The sequence below is a fragment of the Maniola hyperantus genome, chromosome 14, assembly GCF_902806685.2.
Source record: "Maniola hyperantus chromosome 14, iAphHyp1.2, whole genome shotgun sequence".
NCBI classification, from domain to species: domain Eukaryota; kingdom Metazoa; phylum Arthropoda; class Insecta; order Lepidoptera; family Nymphalidae; genus Maniola; species Maniola hyperantus.
In genome coordinates, this window is record NC_048549.1 from 5,276,521 (window position 1) to 5,298,658 (window position 22,138).

General features: G+C 37.9%; 2 protein-coding genes and 1 pseudogene across 4 annotated transcripts in view; all 3 read left to right on the forward strand.

Moving 5' to 3' along the window:
- The first annotated feature begins 909 nt into the window (after positions 1 to 909).
- On the forward strand, positions 910 to 3,963 carry LOC138403276 (uncharacterized; annotated as a pseudogene).
- On the forward strand, positions 3,852 to 6,607 carry SRPK (SR splicing factor protein kinase). Its single transcript, XM_034975213.2, has one exon. It carries the CDS (start codon positions 4,007 to 4,009, stop codon positions 5,816 to 5,818), a length of 1,812 nt encoding a protein of 603 aa, XP_034831104.1. The 5' UTR covers positions 3,852 to 4,006; the 3' UTR covers positions 5,819 to 6,607.
- Positions 6,608 to 10,232: 3,625 nt separating this feature from the next.
- The window catches only part of Gbs-76A (Glycogen binding subunit 76A), a 53,065-nt gene continuing 41,159 nt past the window's right edge, over positions 10,233 to 22,138 (forward strand). For 2 of the 3 annotated variants that reach the window (XM_069502913.1, XM_069502916.1), the window contains exon 1: positions 10,233 to 10,415. Coding sequence is in view for 1 of the 3 variants with exons in the window: in XM_069502911.1 (XP_069359012.1) it covers positions 10,362 to 10,397 (36 nt within the window). In the remaining 2 variants the exon portion in view is untranslated. The remainder of the gene's footprint in view (positions 10,416 to 22,138) is intronic. The other variant, XM_069502911.1, reaches the window with a different exon arrangement.

The window sequence follows — 22,138 nt, forward strand, 5'->3', positions numbered from 1 at the left end:
TACCTAACATTATTTTTGACGTTTTGAGTGCTAGATTTTTACGAAAAATAAATAATGCGAGGGCAAAAAGAATCACCAACTGAGTTGGAACAGTAGCTACGGGTAACATTGGAAATGTCTCTAACATTGTAAATCAATGGTTCAATGGAATTTATGATATTAAAATTATAAAAAAAACTCAATCACCCATTGTAAAATGTTTAATAACATCTAAAAACCATCTAATTACTCAACAAAATATATACTTACGTAAATTACATCCAAAACCCTTTTTTAAAGCACTAGTATAATGTAGTCTGTATACCAATCTTACCTAGTTACCTCTAAGTACTTATTTTATTTTAGTAATCTAAATCCATAGGTACTAATATTATAAAAGCGAAAGTGGGTCTGCTAGCTTTTCACGGCTAAGCCGTTCAACCGATTTTGACGAAATTTGGTAGCTTGCAAGGAGTTTCATTCATAAATCGTGGTGATTTAAAAATTGGCCTAAGTACTAAGTCGGTTAGAAAAAGGAACGACTAAACCAACGCGATGCTGCTTGCTTCCAAATCCTACTAACATTAACATTCCTATTTGCAGTGGGCTTTGAAATCGGTATGTTACTTGCCAGCGGGATAGGAGTGGAGAAGGCGGGTAGAGACTGAAAGAGGGGTACAATGGATTGACGTGATTTATTTTGCATGCATATAGTTAAATACCGGAGACTGGAGAGTGACATAGGCTTTTATCCCGGAAAACCAAAGAGTTTGCACGGGATTTTTAAAAACTTAAATCCACGCGGGCATCAGCTAATTTAAAAATATAGAAATAAAATCTTCTTTATAATCAGTCATCTAGAGAGAATTGACATAAATTTTAACTCCGTGATTTTTTGGTTGTTGTGGTTTGCAAATAGTATTTTTTTAAATGCCACCTAAACCAATTCTAGCTAAAAACGACAACGTTTTAGTGGCATCAAGCAGAGTTGTTTCTAGGCCTGATAAACTCGAGGGAGGAGAAGAAACTGAAATAGCTGCTCAAATACTCGTGCCTCCAGAAACTGGTTGGGGCTGGGTAGTGGTTGCAGTTTCATTTATTAATGCTTTTATATTCGATGGTATATCTTTTACGTATGGAAGTGTGAAGAACGATATTTCTACAGACCTTAATTTGTCAAGCTCCTTAGTGAATTTCGTTAATTCACTCTGTATTGCAATTTATTACATAGGTGGGCCATTGGCCTCTGCATTTATTAACCGCTTTGGATTTAGAGCATGCGTTATGTCAGGATCAGTTTTAAGTTCGTTTTCATTGTTTATTTCATACTTTTCAAATGGTTTTACGACTTTTTGCATATTTTATGGAGCAATAGCTGGTTTTGGATACTGTTTAATGAATATGGCATCGGGCCTAATTGTAGGATTTTATTTCGAAAAGTTTCGGTCAATAGCTTTAGCCATAGCTGCATGCGGATCAAGTGTTGGAATCATGACCTTTTACCCATTAAATGTATATTTGATTAAATTAGCTGGATGGCGGACAGCGACCTTATTACACTCAGGACTCATTGGGCTAATATACTTTTCGGGAATGACTTTTCAACCCCTTTTATCTTTTACTGTTGTAAAAACTACAGAAGATCAAACGCGCACTGTAACTTACTTGCCAAATTTATCTACGGCTGGTCTACGACTTGCGACATCAAGTACTAAAACCGATGATAAGACGATAGAGCCAACAGCTACAGAACGCTTATTTCATGCTGTTTCTAATTCAAACTTTCCTACGGCAGCTGCACTAGTAGAAGATGTTGATTTGACAGTTGGATCGGCTGCACAACCAGGCCCCTCTACCGCTGCTATATCTAAATTAAAGTTAACTGCAAACGCCCCTCAAGGAGGCATTAGTCACAGACAACTTAAGCAAGTAAAATCTATTATGTCTAAAACGAGTGTACAAGATAAAACAAAGCCTCCACCAGTCGAAATTGCAGTTACTGTAGAAGAACCCAAGGAAAGTAGCTGCTGGGGACGCCTGTGTCATTGGGAGCAACATGTACCGGAATCACGCCCAATGTATCGAGATGATGTATTTTATGAAGGAAAGTTAGAGAAGCTACCAGTATATCAAAAAAGTATGATGGCTACAGGCACTTCTAAAACTGGTTTGGAGTATCAGTTAGCTGTATCTAGAGCCATAACAGCTGATGATTTACGTGAAAAGAAAGGAGTATTCACCACAGCAGCACGAAGAGTACTAGCGACAATGATGGATCCTAAACTACTACGAAAGAAATCGTTTATATTTTTATGTTTAGGGGGATTTCTCATTTTTGTAGGATTTCTAGTTCCTTATGTTTTTATTCAGGATAGAAATGTTCAAGCAGGCCTTGATCCACAAGATTGTTTATTTTTAGTGAGCGTCATAGGAGGTGCCAACGCGGTTGGTAGACTGGTATTGGGAGGGGTTGCGAGTAAGATAGAACCGATTAATGTTTACACTTTCGCAATATTAATAAGTGGGACCGTTACTATTTTATCAGATTTATCACTTAGTTTATCCTATCAATATTTCTATTGTTTAGTATTTGGATTTTTTTCATCTGCCGCAACTTCCTTACGTAGTATGCTAATCGTTTCCTTGTATGGGTTAGATAATTTAACAAACGCAACGGGTGTTCTTCTTGTATTTCAAGGGTTAGGTACTTTAGTTAGTACACCAGGCGCAAGTATAGTTAAGAATATGTATGGATTTTCGGTAGCATTTTATGTATCTGGAAGCTTTATGACAGCTGGTGGTACTATTTTGTTACTTGTTAAACATATGTATCAAAAGGAAAATAAAGTTACTCAATAATTGCAAACACATTCACCCAAAAACTATTTATATGGTAACTACTCTATACCTACTAATAAATAAAATTGAAGTGCCTGTCTGTAATTTTGAAATAACTACCTCATGTGGTTATTTGAACTGTACGATAACTGAATCACACGTGTTTAAAATTTTTGTCTGTCTGTCTGTTTGAACCTGTTTGAACGGGCTAATCTTTGAAACGGCTGAATTTATTTTGACGGGATATTCACAGACAAGTAGAGGATTACCACACCTCTGTGATAGTAACAAGTTAGTTTTCTGTTTTTGTGCAAAAGCCATGGTGCATTGCTGTGTGATCGGCTGTAAAAGTTGTACCGAACGCAAATTATGAAACAACCTTTCATACATAAGTATGATTTCTTTTGTTGTTTTGTCGGGTATTATACGCGTCTGGCAAGTTTCCTTAGTCTGAGATACTCATAGCGATAAAGTAACGGTACCTAGTATATCTAGTAGTACTACCGTAGATTGAGTAAAAAAGCTAGATTAAAGTACTTTGTAACCGCGTACCGATAGCACGACGTAACGATGAATAACACGACAATTATTACCATTGGTTAGTAGTTAATATTTGTATTAATCGTTCAATAATATTTGTATTAAACGTTTTTTACGTGAAAACAAGTAAATAACTAATGAGAAATACAATGACGCCGCGAGTTCTCAAAGTTTGTTTTGCAACTAAAGTTGTATTCATTGTATGTATTCTTGAAAAAAATCGGTTACACGATAAGGGACAAAAAATAGGTTAGCTGCGTCTCTGTTTATCACATTAGTTACTTTATCTGTGCTCTTTTTAGTGTGAATGAGAAAGCAAACGTTCCTTTATCTAGCTTTATTACTCTATCTACGGGTACTACTGAGTAAAATAAATTAAAAGAATATAATATGTGATATAGGCCTTAAAAGATTGATATCCAGGGCCGAAAATCAAAAAAAAAAATTGATGTCGATCTCAAATAGCCAACCCAGAGCCGTAAGACCAGTTTAAAAAAAACTGATGTCGATGTTCGACTTTCGAGCGAGCGCATTTTGTGTTTTATTCTGTCTCAATTCTGAAACCGGCCGCCATACTCAAACAAAAAGATTGAGATGAAAAGATAATTTTTTTATATCGGAGCTTGTTGAAAGTGTTATAATTTACTAAATGAGTTCTAAATCAGATGTAAACAGAAGAGTACTCGCCATCCAGGCGAAAAAGAAACGGCATAAACTCGGAAAGAAGAAAAATCGCGAGGAAGATATCGGCGCTGGTGGACAAGGAAATGGGCTGCGCAATCAAAACCAGAATCGGCTCGAACCGACTCACAGTTCGTCCAACGAAACCATCGAGGAAGATGAGGACGAGCAATACGCCAGCGACGACGAAGAGCAAGAGGACAGTGCAGACTACTGCAAGGGAGGATACCACCCCGTCAAGATCGGAGACTTGTTCCTCAATCGGTACCACGTCACTAGGAAGTTGGGTTGGGGGCACTTCTCCACCGTGTGGCTCTGTTGGGATCTAGTAGACAAGCGTTTCGTCGCTTTGAAAGTTGTCAAGTCAGCTCCGCATTTTACAGAAACTGCCTTAGACGAAATTAAAATATTGAAATCTGTCCGCGACAGCGATCCAGCCGACCCTAAGAGAAATAAAACTGTCCAATTGCTGAACGATTTCAAAATCACGGGGGTCAATGGGACTCATGTGTGCATGGTGTTTGAAGTCCTAGGACACCACCTGTTGAAACTCATACTCAAGTCTAATTACAGAGGGATCCCTCGCGAAAACGTTAAAACTATTATCCGCCAAGTGCTGGAGGGCCTAGATTACCTTCATACTAAATGTAAAATAATTCATACAGATATCAAACCTGAAAATGTGTTAGTGTGTGTGGATGAAACATATATTCGTAAGTTGGCAGCTGAAGCTACTGAACTACATTCCTTAGGCCTCAGGTTACCACACTCCCTCATCAGTACGGCTCCAAAAGAGTTTCAGGAACAGGTAGTTACCGGTAAAATGAGTAGAAATAAAAAGAAAAAACTGAAGAAAAAAGCAAAACGGCAATCAATGCTCCTCAAGAAACAAATGGAACAAATAGAAGAAATAGAGGAACAAAAAAAGGTTCCCAATAGTGATTCAGCGCCCATGTCACAAGACAATGACGACTCACCACTAACTCCTGAGGAGGAGAGTGTTATTGAGAATACTCGCTCAGAAAACGAGCTAAGTGTGAATGGTTGTAACGATAGTGAAAAGGCAGATGACGAAGCTTTCGACACTGATGCAGAGGCTGTGCAGGTAAGAAATAAACAGTATGGCTGTGGAGATGACACCGGTACTCCTATGTCTGAAGGGGAAATGACTGACACACCTCCATCGTTCAATTCTCAGAGCAAAGGTAAATCTCTGGACAAGAGTCCGGACCCTGCCTTTGATGTGTGCGAGGTGGAGGTGAAGATTGCTGACTTGGGTAATGCCTGCTGGGTTCATCGCCACTTCACAGAGGACATTCAGACTAGACAGTATCGCTCACTGGAAGTCTTGCTGAGTGCTGGCTATGGTACATCGGCTGACATATGGAGCACAGCGTGTATGGCGTTTGAACTAGCTACTGGGGATTACTTGTTCGAGCCCCACTCGGGAGACGGCTACAGCCGGGATGAAGACCACCTGGCTCATATCATTGAGCTACTCGGAGACATTCCTAAAAGAATTGCGGCATCAGGAAAGTATTCAAAAATATTTTTCAATAAAAAAGGTGAATTGAGAAACATCACTGGGCTAAAACCTTGGGGCTTAGTGTCCGTTCTCACGGAAAAGTATGAGTGGAGTCAAAATGATGCAGAGGAATTTGCTGATTTCTTGAAACCTATGTTAGATTTTGATCCCAATCGGCGAGCCACTGCGTACGAGTGCCTTCAGCACCCTTGGTTGAAGCCACTGAAGCCGGAACAAAATGAGTCTGAGGAATAAATGCTCTCTGTGGATGTGAATGTTTGATCACTCGTGAAATCTGTAGTGTCAACATTTTATAAGTATTTCAATGTTTTATGTTTTAATCAAAGTTTATTTATGGATTTGTTTGTGAATAGTTTAATTTGTATCTAGATTGTTTTGTTAGCAGTCCTTGATTTTCGAATTAAATTGTGTGCAAATAGAGGAAAGGTGATGCATAATAAAAGTTTAGATACCCATAATACTTGACAGTAGACATGTATATAATACACTGCTGCTCAAAAAAGTAGCACCAACTTAGATTGGCATTTATAAGTCTCCAAATTCCAAAATTGTACAGATAGCTGTAGTAAACATTGTGATGTATGATGACATAATATAGACAATATAGGTTGGTCACATTATTAAACATTAGAATAAAATAGTTGACTAGTTGCACTAAACACCACCTAGAATGTGAGGAACCTATGCAAGTCATGCAAGCATGTAGCCATTCTGGTAGTATGTATGTTCACATAGTTTAAGTTTGTCTTTTATCACTATCACAATAAAAATCTCATAATGTAAACTTAGAAATAAGACCGTATTTGTAAAGCCACATTTCCGAGACTGCCTTTTTATATATGAATGAGTCGCTTAAAATTGTAAACGGATGGAATCAGCCGTTACCCAGAGGCAGTGAGTCAGTGACCTTAAACCAGTTCATAGTTATATTATTTACCATAGATCCCAATTTACATGACCATAATTTGTATAATTATTATATCTGCAAATTTACATAAATAAAATTACGAAACGAGCTTGTTATTATGGATTTTTCAATTTAGGATCCTTCATCATTTAAAGGTAGGACAATAAAAACAATACCACAGGTATGACTCCTCTACTGTAACACAATAAAACACTTAATGTGGTTCATGGATATATTATATTGTGGATTGTTAAGTTTATGATCTAACCATTATAACAGATTCTGTTACAAAAATTGTGAGCTGAAACCTGTACGATTTCCACTAAAGGTGCGGCAGGAAGTAACGTTGCTTAGGAATTAGTTTCAACTCCCAAAGAGTATATTGTATGGTAACAATTGGGCCATTGCATGAACATCACATTGTTATAGTCATATAATGGTTATGTAAACATCAATACAGAAATAGTTGAGCATAATAAGGAGCAGATTGCTCTAATAAATCCATTGTAAATTTTATAAACTTTATACTCAAACAATATAAGATGTTTATCTTTCTCTTTGTAACTGAGGTTATACATAAAACAACAGTTGCTATCATTCGGACGGAATCATTTTACCATACTAAAATACTATTAAAATCTTATTGAAAAAATAAGTTTATTTTATATTTTTTAGATCTAGGAGTAAGTTAGATTTTATACAAAGATATATTTAAGTACAGTATAATGTAGGTAGGTAACAAGTAAAAACCGGCCAAGAGGGTTCCGTAGTACAGTCTTATTTTGCGACATTTTGCACGATAATTCAAAAACTATGATGCTTAAAAATAAATAAAAATCTGTTTAGAATGCACAGGTGAAGACCTTTCATATGATACCCCACTTGATATAGTTATCTTACTTCGAAAATTGAAAATACTAATTATTAGTTCATGACCACAATTTAATTTTTGTTGTGTGATCTAACCCTAAATTCACGGTCAGCTATAAGATCTACCTACCTGCCAAATTTCATGTTTCTAGGTCAACCTGTAGGTTTCTTGACAGACAGACACAACAAAGTGATCCTATAAGGGTTCCGTTTTTCCTTTTGAGGTACGGAACAACACGCGACAATCACAACTTTTGTGTTCTGAACATTGCTCCAATCTTAATAATGTAATTGGCTGAATGTATGGTATTGTTGCTGCACTGCAACAACACATTTTAACCAATGTAGAGTGTTGGCCTAGTAAAGTGATCTGTGGCTCCATTACGGTATAATGACAGCTACCGTGTGGCGATCGCAAATCACCTGACACGACACTCGCTATTTTGCATTGTTGCAGCAACTATTTACTAAGTCTATTTATCACAGCAAGTGAGATTGTAGCAATGATCGGTGCAGGTTTTCCGGAATCGACCTGCTGTGCTCAGCCTATCACGAGGTAAGATTGTAAAAACTAAATAATGTTTAAGTAAATTAATGAAAAATAATAATTAATGAAAAATAATAATGAAGCTGTGCTACAATAGTGGTTCCCACCTCCTAATCGGAGGTCGGAGGTTCGATCCCGGGCACGCACTCCTTACTTTTCGGAGTTATGTGCGTTTTATGTAGGTACCTAATTAAATATCACTTACTGTAACGATGAAGGACAACATCGTGAGGAACCTGCATCCTATGAGATTTCCCCATAATGTTTCTCAAACGTGTGTGAAGTCTGCCAATCCGCACTTCCAGCGTGGTAGACTATGGCCAAAATCCTTCTCACTCCGGGAGGAGACCTGTGCCCTGTAGTGAGTCGGCGATGGGTTGATCATGATGATGAATAAATATGTACCTAATTCAAATTATAATAAAGCATTATAGCAAAGCATAATAAGAATTTCATAGAGCATCATCAAAATCGGTCTATTGATTGTAAGATATGGAGATAATCATGGAAGCAATGATGGTGACTGGTGTTTTTACTATTGTGGAGATTAGGTAGGTGTTGTGGGCGTGAGGTGTGTGTGTTCGTGCGTTTTTAGGGTTCCGTACCTCTAGGTAAAAAAGGAACCCTAATAGGATCACTTCGTTGTGTCTGTCAAGAAATCTATAGGGTACTTCCCGTTGACCTAGAATCATGAAATTTGGCAGGTATGTAGGTCTTAAAGCACACGTAAGGTGAAAAATCCAAAAACCGGGAATTTGTGGTTACATCACAAAAAAAATATAAAAATGTGTTCATGAACAAATATTAGTATTTTCAACTTTCAAAATAAGATTAATAGAACAAGTGGGATATCATAATATTATGAAAGAGCTTTACCTGTAGGTACATTCTAAAACAAAATTTTATTTATTTTTATGCATAATAGTTTTTGATTTATCGTGCAAAATGTCGAATAAATACGACTACTAGGGAACCCTCGGTGCGCGAGTCAGACTCGCACTTGGCTGATTTTATTAAATTACAATTTCTTTTAAAAAATCTTATTTACTTATTTATGGAGGCCCAATGCTTTGGGACATACATACCTATCGACTATTGTTAAAAAAGGTTAAGTTTAGGGTTCATGGTAAGACTACTACGGATTGGTTGACCGTTTATTCGTTTTGTCAATAGATGCCGTTAGTAGTCAGTGGTACCAAGGTGGTGCCGATTCGATTGAGTTACCTACCTAAATGTCCACTATAGCTTATATAAATTATTGTACTTACATCCCTGGTCGTGGTCGGTGTGGTCGCTTTGATTGTTAACATAAGCAAGTGAGCACATTTAAGTGTATACCTATGTAATTACCTTACTTGTATTCCTAAAGCTCTGAACCTGAAGGGTGCCAGTGTGATGACCCTATTACTAAGCTTCCGCCTCCGTTTGTCTGTCTGTCTGTCAGCGAGCTGTATCTCACGAACCGTTATGATGGGTTAAGCTGAAATTTGCAGTGTGCTTTTCTATTACTGCTATAGGTAGTTACATATAAATAAAAAAAATTAAAACCGCTGGCATAAAGAAATGATCAAAATAATACATAGCAATTATATAATCCTTGGGTAATGTTTTTGCATTGTTATGAGAAATTATGTCAAAAATTTTCACTCAACTATTTGGTTTACTTCGTTATGTATAGGTACTAAAAAAAATGTATCTGTGTAGACAGCTCACTTGATTACCCACCCTGGATTAAAAATAATGGGTAAGTATACAAATTCGCAGTCCGAGGTGAATAGACACTAGACAGCCACAAGTTTCCGAGTAGACACCCTAGACTAGACACCCTGTGGTGTTTTAGGGTGGATGAAAAAGGAATAAGCTATTTCGCTCCGGCTCATCTTTTTCCGAATGTGAATTTCAGATTTTTGCATTACTAAATACTAAGAGGCTGGTATTGCTTGCACCTTCCCCGAAGGCGCTTTGTAAAAAAGTATTATTTTAAAAATTAAAGAGTTTGAAACAGATAGATACTTAGGTTTTCAGTGCCCATTGGTATAACAGACAACATTTCAGAAACAGAACCGTCGATTAACTTGGCTGCAATAAATGATCTAATTTTGTTCATGCAGTAGGTATAAACACTATCCGCGGGCCGCGGCTTGTGACCTAAGCGCCTAACCTGTAGTAAGTAGGTATGACGACTTCCGTGATTATTTACGTAATTGCTAGTCTTTTAAAGGAATGCTGATAAGAAGTTTGAAGGTGAGGATGTTGGCAGTTCTGTTGGCACTGGCTGACGAGTCGAAGACGCATGCGCGACGAAGCACGCGACCTTCTCGCGTCCTTACCGCCAGTCGACGGCTCACGCCGAAACGCCACACATGTAAATAAATTGTATATCACTTTCTCTTTCAGTTTCGATCGTTGTTTACTGTGTCGGTATATAAAGTTAAAAAGAATTACGTGTTGTGATGTGGTGCGGATTTACAAGTGCTCCGAAATATAAGGTATTGGCGTGACAAAAGGTTGGTATCTCCATACGGTGTCCTAGTGTGTTTTTGTGACAAAAAATTACTACCGACTGCATTTTTGACTTCTCATTCAATAATCTCCATTTATTTTAAGCACATAAGCAGCTCACATTGGTAGTTATGTATTTATATTAGAAAGATGTGCGAAAATAATATTAGGTACCGGAAGATAGGTAGGTATTTACTACGATGAAAGTAAGTTTGGGCACAGTTTAGTTAGTGGTTTGGGTATGACCTTGACCCCTGACCTAAGCCATTGACTGATTGGTCAATGAATGGCAACCCTTGTTGAAGAACTATTATTATTATTTACATCTATCTGATAAGTAGGTACTATTTTAATCTTACGAGTGGATTACACATACACGTTTACTACCTACATTGAATACCTATAGGTATGAGGTGTGCGTAGAAGTAGATGGTAGTAGGTGCCTATCTAGATATAAATGGAGTAACAAGTTTGTGGTAGGTAATAACCAAGTAGAAGACGACTATCTACTCGTGTGACGCGACGCCGCGAACGGGGGTCTATAAAACCATAAATAAGTAATAATTAGGTAAGCGGTGAAGATTCACCAGGGAGGGACTTGTTATTCTTGTTGGTCCATAATATACATACATACAGGGTGGACCCATATAGTAACGTCCAAACAGTAAATTAAGATTCCTTTCCCTGTATTTAGACCTACACGAAAATAGGTAGGTAAGTGCCAGACCTTCGTTATTTTATAAAAGCTGAAAGTTTCTCTACGTATTGTCCCCAACACATGGTATGTATAAAGTCATTATTTTAAATATTTTCTTCGGAATATCATTAAAAATCACGTCATACAAACTTTTATTCGGGGATTCTGGCCGGAAAAAGCACGTAATTCGGAAAAGTTAGATCATCCCCAGGCCACCCGAATAGACGGCCGACAACTTTTAACCACTAGGTTATTCACTAAGGAAACCTGCATGCTTTTGAGAAGAGATCCGTACACAGTTGTGTCGCTGGCGATTGGTTGAGATGATAATGTAATGCTTTTTTATCAATTAATTATTTTTAGGAATCATTTTCTAGTGAAAACGATTCCTAAAATATTTTTTTCCCATTATAATAATATTAGCTGTGATAGCCTAGTGGTTAAGACGGCCGCCTTCTGATCGGAGGTCAGGGGTTCGATCCCGGGCACGCACCTCTAACTTTTCGGAGTTATGTGCGTTTTAATTAATTAAATATCACTTGCTTTAACGGTGAAGGAAAACATCGTGAGGAAACCTGCATGCCTGAGAGTTCTCCATAATGTTCTCAAAGGTGTGTGAAGTCTACCAATCTGCACATGGCCAGCGTGGTAGACTATGGCCAAAACCCTTCTCACTCTGAGAGGAGACCCGTGCTCTGTAGTGAGCCGGTGATGGGTTGATCATGATGATTATGATGATAATAATATTAAGTAGGTATACATGTAAGTTAATATTATGATTTAAAAAATCCATTAGGTACCTAGTACCTACTCGTTATTCGTAATTAACAATTTAAAACAGTAAACTGTAGTTATAGAGTTATTTGTCTTCAAGTTCAATAGGTACGAGTTTGTCGACCTGTCTAGAATGTGTTTTAGGTATTCATGATTATGAGTTTTCTGAACCGACTGAAAATCACCGTCGCATCTCGTAAACTTTTTTATTCGTTTACTTACTTTTTTAATTTTATATTTTCTTGGGGACAGGGGAATCATGGAATATAGAGATCGTTCATATGAATAGTAAAGAGTATTATCATAATAGTAATTAGGACTTGTCGCAAATATCGCAGCGCAAAGCTCCGCTGTGATATTTAGAGCTTCGATCACAGAAACGTAGAATTTCATATTATATATTTTTATTAATAAAAAACCGGCCAAGTGCGAGCCAGACTCGCGTACCGAGGGTTTCGTACTAAAGTCTATTTTTCTACATGTTGCACAATAAATCAAAAACTATTGTGCATAAAAATAAATAAAATAAGTTTTAGAATGTACAGGTAAGAACTACCTACCTACCAAATTTCATGATTCTAGGTCAACGGGTCCCTAAAGGTTTTCTTGACAGACAGACAGACAGATAGACAGACGGATAGACAGACAACGAAGTGATCTTTGACGTGACGGAACCCTAAAAATAAGTTACGGTAACGCAACTAAGAATTTAGGTAGTGCTTATAGATACCTATCCTTTTTAGTGACCATAGCAATAAATCGTCTCTGAGTCTGACCATAGCTTGTCTCAGCATAAGCACGCAAGTTGCACTTGTAGCTTGTAGCAGTACTGTACTTATTATATATTCTGTGCTTGCAGCGTCGAGCATTCTGATCTAAAAGGATCCTACTTACAAAGCACAGATGCGTTATTGCATTTGGCTGCAGGCTATTTTAATTTCACGGTTATTGCTATCCCATGGACCTGAATTACTTCTGACAGGTTTCTATTGCCGCAGATTATAAAATAAGTACTATGATATGAAGATTGTACCTACAGTACGCGACAGGTCGAGATGACAATCGGGGTATGAGGCGGCGGAACGCCCCGCATACTCGCACTCGCCCGCACCGGGTTAGCGCAGGGACTGTGCGCGTGTGCGGGGCGTTCCCTCACCGATTGCCATTTCGACCTGTCGCGGACTATAGGTTCTCTCATAAAATCCAATCTGTTTATAAAAACTTGTGAGATATTTTTGCCCGATGCTACCATTCAATAATAGATAACTGTGAGCTACTTAGGCCTACTTTGTTTTTCTAGAGCTTCATTTTACAACAGTCATAGCTTCGATCTGGATGCCGCTAGAAAGCTGCAATTTTCAGAATAAGGTGTCCCCAGCAAAGTTATCAAATATACTAGGTATCAATTCTAGCTTGCATGGTTTCAGATTTATTGATACCTGAAATACGCAGAGTTCGAGGTACGGAACCCTAAAAAACGTCACGCTAGGCTAACTGAAACTCACAATTTCGGGAAAATTGTTTGATATGTACTAGGTATGCTACTCCGTAGTTCTGCCATCATCAATCAACCTGTTTGCATCTACTGCTGGACATAGGCTTTCCCTAGAGCGCGCCTCCATACATACAGACACACACACACCATACAGAACACATCTGCCTTAGCAGCCATCAGTTCTGCGACAGACATAGCTTGTCCACTGCCACTTCAGCTTGCTAATTCTGTAGTAGATAGAATATAAAGTAGCTCTACAGTGTACACGAATGCTTCACTAATCACGTAGGCAACATGAAATGTGGTCATTGAACGCATGGAGACCGTGGAATCTGAGTTCGCTAGTAAGTAGAACGTAATTTGAGGTATAGGTATTTACGAATTTGCAGATACAAGTTCATTTACACGTCAACTGTGAGCTGCGTATGAGCACATGAGTAGAAATATGAGGGTTGACACCTGTTATCTTTAAGTATGCTTGGAGCTTCTCTACGTGTTCAAATCAGAAATGAAGAGATCCATAGGAAAACTAGAGTAACCGACATAGCTCAACGGGTTGCGAAGCTGAAGTGGCAATGGGCCTGGCACATAGTTTGTAAAACCGATAGACGTTGGGGTCCCAATGTGTTGGAGTGGTGACCTCGCACCGGAAGACGTAGTGTTGGTGTCCCCCACTAGATGGACGGACCACATCAGACGAGTTACAGGGAGCCGTTGGATTCAGGAGGCGCAAGACCGTTGCTTGTGGAAAACCCTACAAGAGGCCTATGTCCCCAGCAGTGGACGTCTATCGGTTGATGATGATGATTATCTTTGAGCAAATCATTTAAGCCCTCGTATCTCCCACGGATATCACGCCATGGGGTTCATTATATTTTTTGGTGCCTGTATACACATTGGATTGCTGGTATGCTAGGGACAGTTTCAAACAGCTTGAATAGGTCTATACATAATATAACATTATCGTAGGCAACTAGTCTGTACATACTCGTAATGTGCTATGGTCTGTGGCTTAGTAAGCAGTTATATATAGTATTTGGTAGAGACATAAATCATGTACCTACCTAAATCAATAACCAATATTGAGTTTCATTATTAAAGTAGGATTTATGCCATCTTTTAAAAATCTTGATATTGCAGCTGTGGTTTTCAATTGGATACAATCATACAACTGTTTCAATAGGTGTTTCAATTTATTGTTAGCACTTAAAGCTTTGATTTAGTATTCTGTAGCTGTGGCTATTGTTAGGTGGGATTTGTTCATAGTCTGTACCCGGCCAAGCATCCTCTCTATGATCCTCTTACATTTTCCAGAGTCTATAGTTTTAGTAGACTCTAGAATGTCTTGTAACGCTTAGAAGATGGAATAGCCCATTGTGCTCGATTGTAAATTAATAATTATGTGAACTGTTGAATAAAAGCCTATTAAACTATATAAGAGTGCTTTATTCTTATGTACGCAATTTCTGTTATTTTGGTATTAACAATAATGTCTTGTAACTATTGTTGAAAACACAGTTGAAAACGAATATAACTTGGAATAGGTATATCCAAAGGGGTATTAACCACAATAATATTATTTTAGTTTTGTGTAGGTCAATAAAGCCACAGAATCTACTCATACCTATACCTTCTCCAAATGACTAGGTAGGTACTACGTACGTAGCTACCTAAGCAGAGATGCTATTCATACTAACATTATACCTATTTGGTACAGAGATCGCTTGCCGGGCAGGAAGGCTTTTTTCCGGAAAAATAAACAGTTCGGCATGGGTTTAAAAAAACCGAATTCGACGTGGACGAATTATGTATCTACGGGATTTTTAAAAACCTAAAATCACGCGAACGAAGTCGCGAGCATCATCTAGTAGGACCTACCTACTAGAGGATGCTATTATAAAAGATTAATATGCATAGGTACTAGGTAGTGTTAAATATTCCTGCAAGCGGTTGGTACCCATTACTAGAGGCTTAAATTAATAATATGTAATTTTATTTCCAAATAATAGATCGCCTGATCCAATCATACGATTCAAACCAGCGTAATTTTGTTATTACGTTAGCAAACGTCAGTCTGCTAATTGTTTTCTAAAATAAAACGAATCAATTTTAAACTTTCTCTGTATGAATTAATTCAAACGAGCCATAGGTTACCTACATTGGCGACGCGCACGCACTTGGTCTGCCAAATAGGTATGTCGCCTGATCTAGTCATAAAATAACCCACCATTTACGTAGAGCTTTGAAGATTTATTCCATACTGGGCACTGGTAGATGCCCTGATAATTTCGTCTGCGTGGTTTTTAGGGTTCCGTACCTCAAAAGGAAAAACGGAACCCTTATAGGATCACTTTGTTGTCTGTCTGTCGGTCTGTCAAGAAACCTACAGGGCACTTCCCGTCGATCTAGAATCATGAAATTTGGCAGGTAGGTAGATCTTATAGCAGAAATTAGGGGATAAATCTGAAAACCACGAGCGTGACTCGGACTTGGCCGGTTTATTTAAAATCCTGTGGGAACTTATTGATTTCCAGGCAAAAAATAAATACCTACTTAATAAGTAATAACCTAGGTGTTTTAGTAAAAGATAGATAGAGAGACGCATTAGAATTTTGTAATACAAGTGTGGATAATTTAGTAAGTAGGTACTAGTCAGGTTTTGATTCCCCCGAATTGACAAACACGACCGACAGATACCTAGACAGACAGCGAAGTGACCATATTATAAGGGTTCCTGTTTTCCTTTTGAGGTACGGAACCCTAACAGAAATTCTATCCGAATTAAGTTGGGGCAGCTAGTCGAAAATCGATTTAGAATGACTCTAATACCTAAATGAAAATTAAACGATGAATCACCAGAGATTATAGAATAAATTGATGTTTATCCGTTTACCTATTTTAGGATTTAGTTACGCAAGTGATTAAATTATAGCAGGCTCTACACTAAGCGCGGCATCCTTGCTAGACTGCTTTGTCTGACAGCGCGGTTGCTATTCATAAGAACTCATGCTCTTAATCTTAATTACGTAAATCTTCAAAAATTCCTTGCCGGCGTAGTTACAGCCACCAACGGGAGCAGCACCGCCTGTTCCGCACGCAGCTGTGCGTGCTCCGGATCACATTAATATCTACATTATAATAGTAGGGATAGGAAATAAGGTATACAACTAAGATTAACTTAATTAATAAGATTGTCATGACATTGTTAGCTGTGTGAACAAGCATTGTGACAGTAGTTAAGCTAGTTTAAGGTTTAGAATAAATTTAGTCAGCGAAAACTTGTCTCTTTTCTTCCACCCTGCAAGCTGCCTCTTACGAAACTGACGTGCCCGCCGCGCTGCCTCAGCCAAGGGTTGTGAGTTTGCCTCGGTGCTGCACAGTGCACAAAGCATTGCCTATTGCCTCACGAGCTTGCCGCGCTTTGTGGGGACCCAGCTATTTGACGTAGCGCCGTGGTTAACCACACCGTATCAAAATACTGCACTGCATTATCTTACTCTATCCTTTATATTGATACATTGCCATCATTAGTGCTTATATTATGCCCGCGATTTCATCTAGTCGTACCTACAGTAAGTTGTGACTTCTTTCCTCAACAGTTTTCCGAAATACATCGTATAGGTATACCCTTAGATTAATTATAGAATAATAAAGAATTATAGATAAATTACGAAAAAAATTATTAACTTTTCCGGTATTAGGTAGGTACCTACTTAGTAGTAAAAACTTAAAGGAATAAAAAATATTTTGTACTTACCTATCTACTTACTCAAATATGTTGTTCATTTATCTCATACTAGCGACACGCCCCGGCTTCGCACTGGTAACTTATTACAATTTTAATAGGGATCTCTAATTTTTTTGAAATAAAACATAGCCTACGCCACTCAGGAATAATGTAGCTTTCTACTGATGAATGAATTTTCAAAGTTAGTTCAGTAGTTTTAGATATTACCCCCTACAAACAAACTTAAAAACTTTACCTCTTTATAATAGTAGAAGAAGAACTCTAACTAGGTCCCAACCTACTTACTTGTGGTAAGTATAGTGCTTAACAAATTATTTTCGTTGATCAAAATATGTTTTGTCGTTTCGTTTGATAGGCTTATAGCAATAGGTACTATGTATGTATAAGTATTACTAAGGACTATGCATTTATAGTATAAAAGAAAAGCTTGGAAGGTTAGGTTAGATTATAATATTAGATATATTTTTCAGTTTAGGCTTTTAGGTCTGGTGAGGGGCTACGGCCGTGGCTAGTTATCACCGTACCGCCAAGCGATTTAGCGTTCCGGTACCATGCCGTGTAGAAACCGAAACCCCTTATTGGTTTCTATGTAATAACACTATAAATAATGCCCGCGACTTCGCCCGCGTGGATTTAGGTTTTTTAAAATCTCGCGGGAACTCTTTAAATTTCCGGGATAAAGAGTAGCCTATGTTCGTCCCCGGGATGTAAGCTAACTCTGTACCAAATTTCATCAAAATTCGTTAAACTGATGGGCCGTGAAAAGCTAGCAGACAGACTGACAGATAGACACACTTTCGCATTTATAATATTAGTATGGATTAGTCCAACCGCCATGCCATTTCCAAGGCCCGCTACCATCTTAGACTGCATTATCACTTAGCATTAGGTGAGATTGCAGTCAAGGGCTAACTTGTAGGTAAATAATGAAATAAAAAAATATAATATACTAGCTGATGCCCGCGATTTCGTCCGCGTGGATTTACGTTTTTCAAAATCCCGCGGGAACTCTTTGATTTTCCGGGATAAAAAGTAGCATATGTGTTAATCCAGGGTATAATCTATCTTCATTCCAAATTTCAGCCAAATCCGTCCAGTAGTTTTTGCGTGAAGGAGTAACATACATACACACACACAAACACACACACACATTCAAACTTTCGCCTTTATAATATTATATCGGGATGCTAATTTTGGAGGAGGTAAATTATTATTATACAGCCTTGTATGTATATTGTATATTGCTTGTCCAGCAGGGTTAGCATGGGCGGGGATATAATTTTCTCCCCGGGGAAAGGATAAAATCTTTATCCCCTCCGACAGCTTTATCCACTCTCCGAGCATGGGCTCACGGGTGGATATAATTATCCACAGTGAATAAAACGGGGACTTTTCGGTTTTTGGATCTTTTCCTTTACCTTTATTGGGTTAGTGGTAATTGGTATTTGGGACCTATGTTGGGTTTATGTTGGGGTTCCCAACCATATTCCAAACATAACCCAAACACAACCCAAACATAACACAAACACAACCCAAACATAACCCAAACACAACCCAAACATAACCTAAACCCAACAGGTACCGCGAGACATGTTTTGATTTTTTAAGTTCTATGAGAATAAACTTAAACCCACGTCTAATGTCGAGGAAAAAATTGTCCCCGAATTAGGGATAAACTTCTCCTCTCCCCTGTTGCCGTGCTTTGAGAGGTGGACAAGTAAATTTTATCCCTCGTCAGTGGATATAATTGGGGGATAAAATTTTTGTCTCCTGCCCATGCTAGGGGGGCTGTCCCGTTGTTTGAATATTGACTCGCGAAAAAGACGGTTCGTGTGTTCATGTCGTCGCCGGCAAGTTCACAAGCCGAGCACGGGTAAAAGCAAAAGCAGGCCAGACCGCAGCCTGTGCAAGCACTTACAACTTACATCGAATTTGCATTTACATGCGCTAAGTAAACGCAAACGTACGATTCATTAAAATTAACTTGAAGGATGTCTATTTTTAAACGATAGGTAATACAAATATCTTAGAACAACAAATGTTAAATTGTGGTAGGGGAGCCCAAGAGGGGATTTTAGGATTTACTCGAGTGCGTCAAATTAAGACAAGGTAAGTTAATTAGATGTAGAAAAGTGTGCTTTTCATTAATTTGACAATTTGAGCGTGAGATAAGGAAATGGAGAAATGGGAGAGTCGCAGTTTCATTCATTCGGCCATGACTTTTGGTTGCGTATAAATCGTAAGTTTTTTTAATATTTTGGGAGCTACTTGAGGATTCACTTAATATCCCGTCTCAATATCTGACGCGCTCGAGTATTTCTTTGTGTATTATGTATATATTTAAGGGTTACATCATATAACCTTTATTTATTTTAGCACCTTATTTTCACAATCCAATAAGTCCCCATGAGGCTCGACTAAATCCATATTTAGCCTATTGGGCTCCCCTACTATTGTATTAAAATGGGTAAATACGAGCTCATAGGTAACTATATCCATATTTTGTTGTATGTATGCTACTAATTCTAGACTAACTAAACTAACTGAGCCTCAATAGCTCAACCGGTATAGGAGTGGACTGAAAACCGAAAGGTCGACGGTTCAAACCCCGCCCGTTGCACTATTGTCGTACCTACTCCTAGCACAAGCTTGACGCTTAGTTGGAGAGGAAAGGGGAATGTTAGTCATTTAACATGGCTAATATTCTTTATAAAAAAAAAATGTAATGTAATTAATTAGCTTTAGGTGGATTCTTGAAGGGTGCTAGTTGTTATTTAATATTGGTACAGGCTTGAAGATGCGCCACCACTACATTAAACTTTTTTCATTAAAACCCAAGTGGGTTTTACTGAAAAAAATTTACCCTAACTTTTCAATATAGATTTGTTCCAAAAAAGTATCTACAAGTTGTAACCAGAACGCTAGCAAAAACTTACCATTATTGTTATACTGCCTAAACACAATCATATACCAATAACAATTTGCCTCATTTTGTCGTTTTAGTGATTTAGTATTTAGTAGTTTAGTCGGTACGTAGGTATATTCTGTAACTTAGAAATAGGTAAGTAGATGTATTGTTCAACAGAAGCAGTAGTATCAAGAAATTTAATGCAAAATTGTGCCCGAGCAGATTGCAATTCATTGCAGTCACGTTCTTGTATTTGTTTAGTCACACTTGTAGACGTAGCGCGCACTATTATTTATTTAAATGTTTTCTAATAATAGATAGCAGAATGTTCCCATTGTAGTATCAGTATTTTTGCTAATAATAGTTAAACTAATAAGTAGTAAGTATAGAAATGTATGTAGTTAAATAAAGTATAGGTACCGTAACGGTGAAGGAAAACATCGTGAGGAAATCCGCATGCGTGAGAGTTCTACATAATGCTCTCATTGGTATGTGAAATCTGCCAATCCGCAATTGGCCAGCGTGGTGGACTATGGCCAAACCCTTCTTGAGAGGAGACCCATGCTCAGCAGTGAGCCGGCCGGCGGCCGCGGTGGGTTGATCATAATCCATACCCGTATCAAGTTCTGGAAATTAGTTTACCTTTTAGTATTTTGATAGAATTGGGTGGTTTGGCTGTGAAAACTGACTTTAGAAATTCATGCGAATAATCTATTGTAACTGGACGATTTCTGTACTTACATTATATGTAGTTTGAAGATTTTAATTAGAGGAAACAGTTATTATCGGACATATCACGCGAAAGCTACTGAACTGATTTTAATGTAGGTACAGTGGTAGCTGATAGTCCGGGTTAACATATACTTAGGGTAAGTAATTTCAATTAATTCAATTATGTACAAAGTATTATGGATATCAATAATAGATTTTATCGGTAGATTTTATCTCGAAAAAAAATAGGGATTCTTAGGGATACAGGATAATTTTTTTAAATAGATTTTTCTCCATAACTCTGTCAAAGAACCGTTTTTTACAATTTATTTTTCTTTACAAAGGTTGTACTGTCAGGTTAGTAGGTACTATGTAAGTTTTATGAAAACTTTTAACAGAACCATGTCTCATTAACATCGAAATGAAGTCATTTTGACGTCAGCCGAAATAAAAATATACCATCAGATCGAAACTTCAGTCTAGTGCTGACGTCACTAAAATGGCGGCCACGCGTATTAGGACTTAATACTTACCTACATAATATCACTATCAAGTGTCTATAATATTTTATGTGATAATATGGTTGCTTTAAATCCGTATGCCCCTCAAATCCCAATGGTGTCAAGACAAGTTTAGATGCACCCGAGCTGGGTTTGTATACAAACTTTTATCCGCGTGCCAATTTTTCGCCGATCCCGCCCACACAGAGCATCTTGCATATTTATATTCTGCGACATGTTTTAAACACGAGACGAGAGATGTAGTAATTTTCCAACGAGATTTTCGTGGATTTCGTTGAGAAGTTGTTGAGTTCATTATCAGCTAGGAAAATAATAATTACGTATTAAGTACAAACCTTCGCTAGTTTGCACATTTCATCCTCGTCGGCGTAGGGTATGAACAACTGAGTCTAAGAACAAAATACTTAATAATACCTTCCAGGGTCTAAGACCATGATCTATAAAGTCTACTTTGACTTTCTGGACTTAGACACAATTAAAATGAGACTTTCACTCTACACAAAGTCTGAGCAAAGTCAAAGTAGGCCCTTGTCCACCTACATAAACGGTTAAAAAACACAAATACGACTTATAATGTTGCACATTTGAACAGCCTACCTGAAAATAAGGTTGTGTATCGCGACAGAATAGATTGAGAGTAATTTTTGGCCTGAATTCTTCAGTCGACTGACTGACTGCCTGAAAATTAGGTTGCTTAACTCGCGGCAAAAAAGATTCAGAGTAATTCTTGTTCCTGAATCCTTAGTGAATTTTTGCATAATGCATTTCTAAGTTCCTATTATACATTGTACCTACACATAATAATGCATTTCTATTTATAACACAATGACTCAGTGTTTCATATAATGAGGCACTGCAGTAGTTTTCCATGCAA

What these genes read in the sequence shown, in the direction of transcription:
- SRPK (XM_034975213.2), top strand. Translation starts at nt 4,007, where the DNA reads ATGAGTTCTAAATCAGATGTAAACAGAAGAGTACTCGCCATCCAGGCG.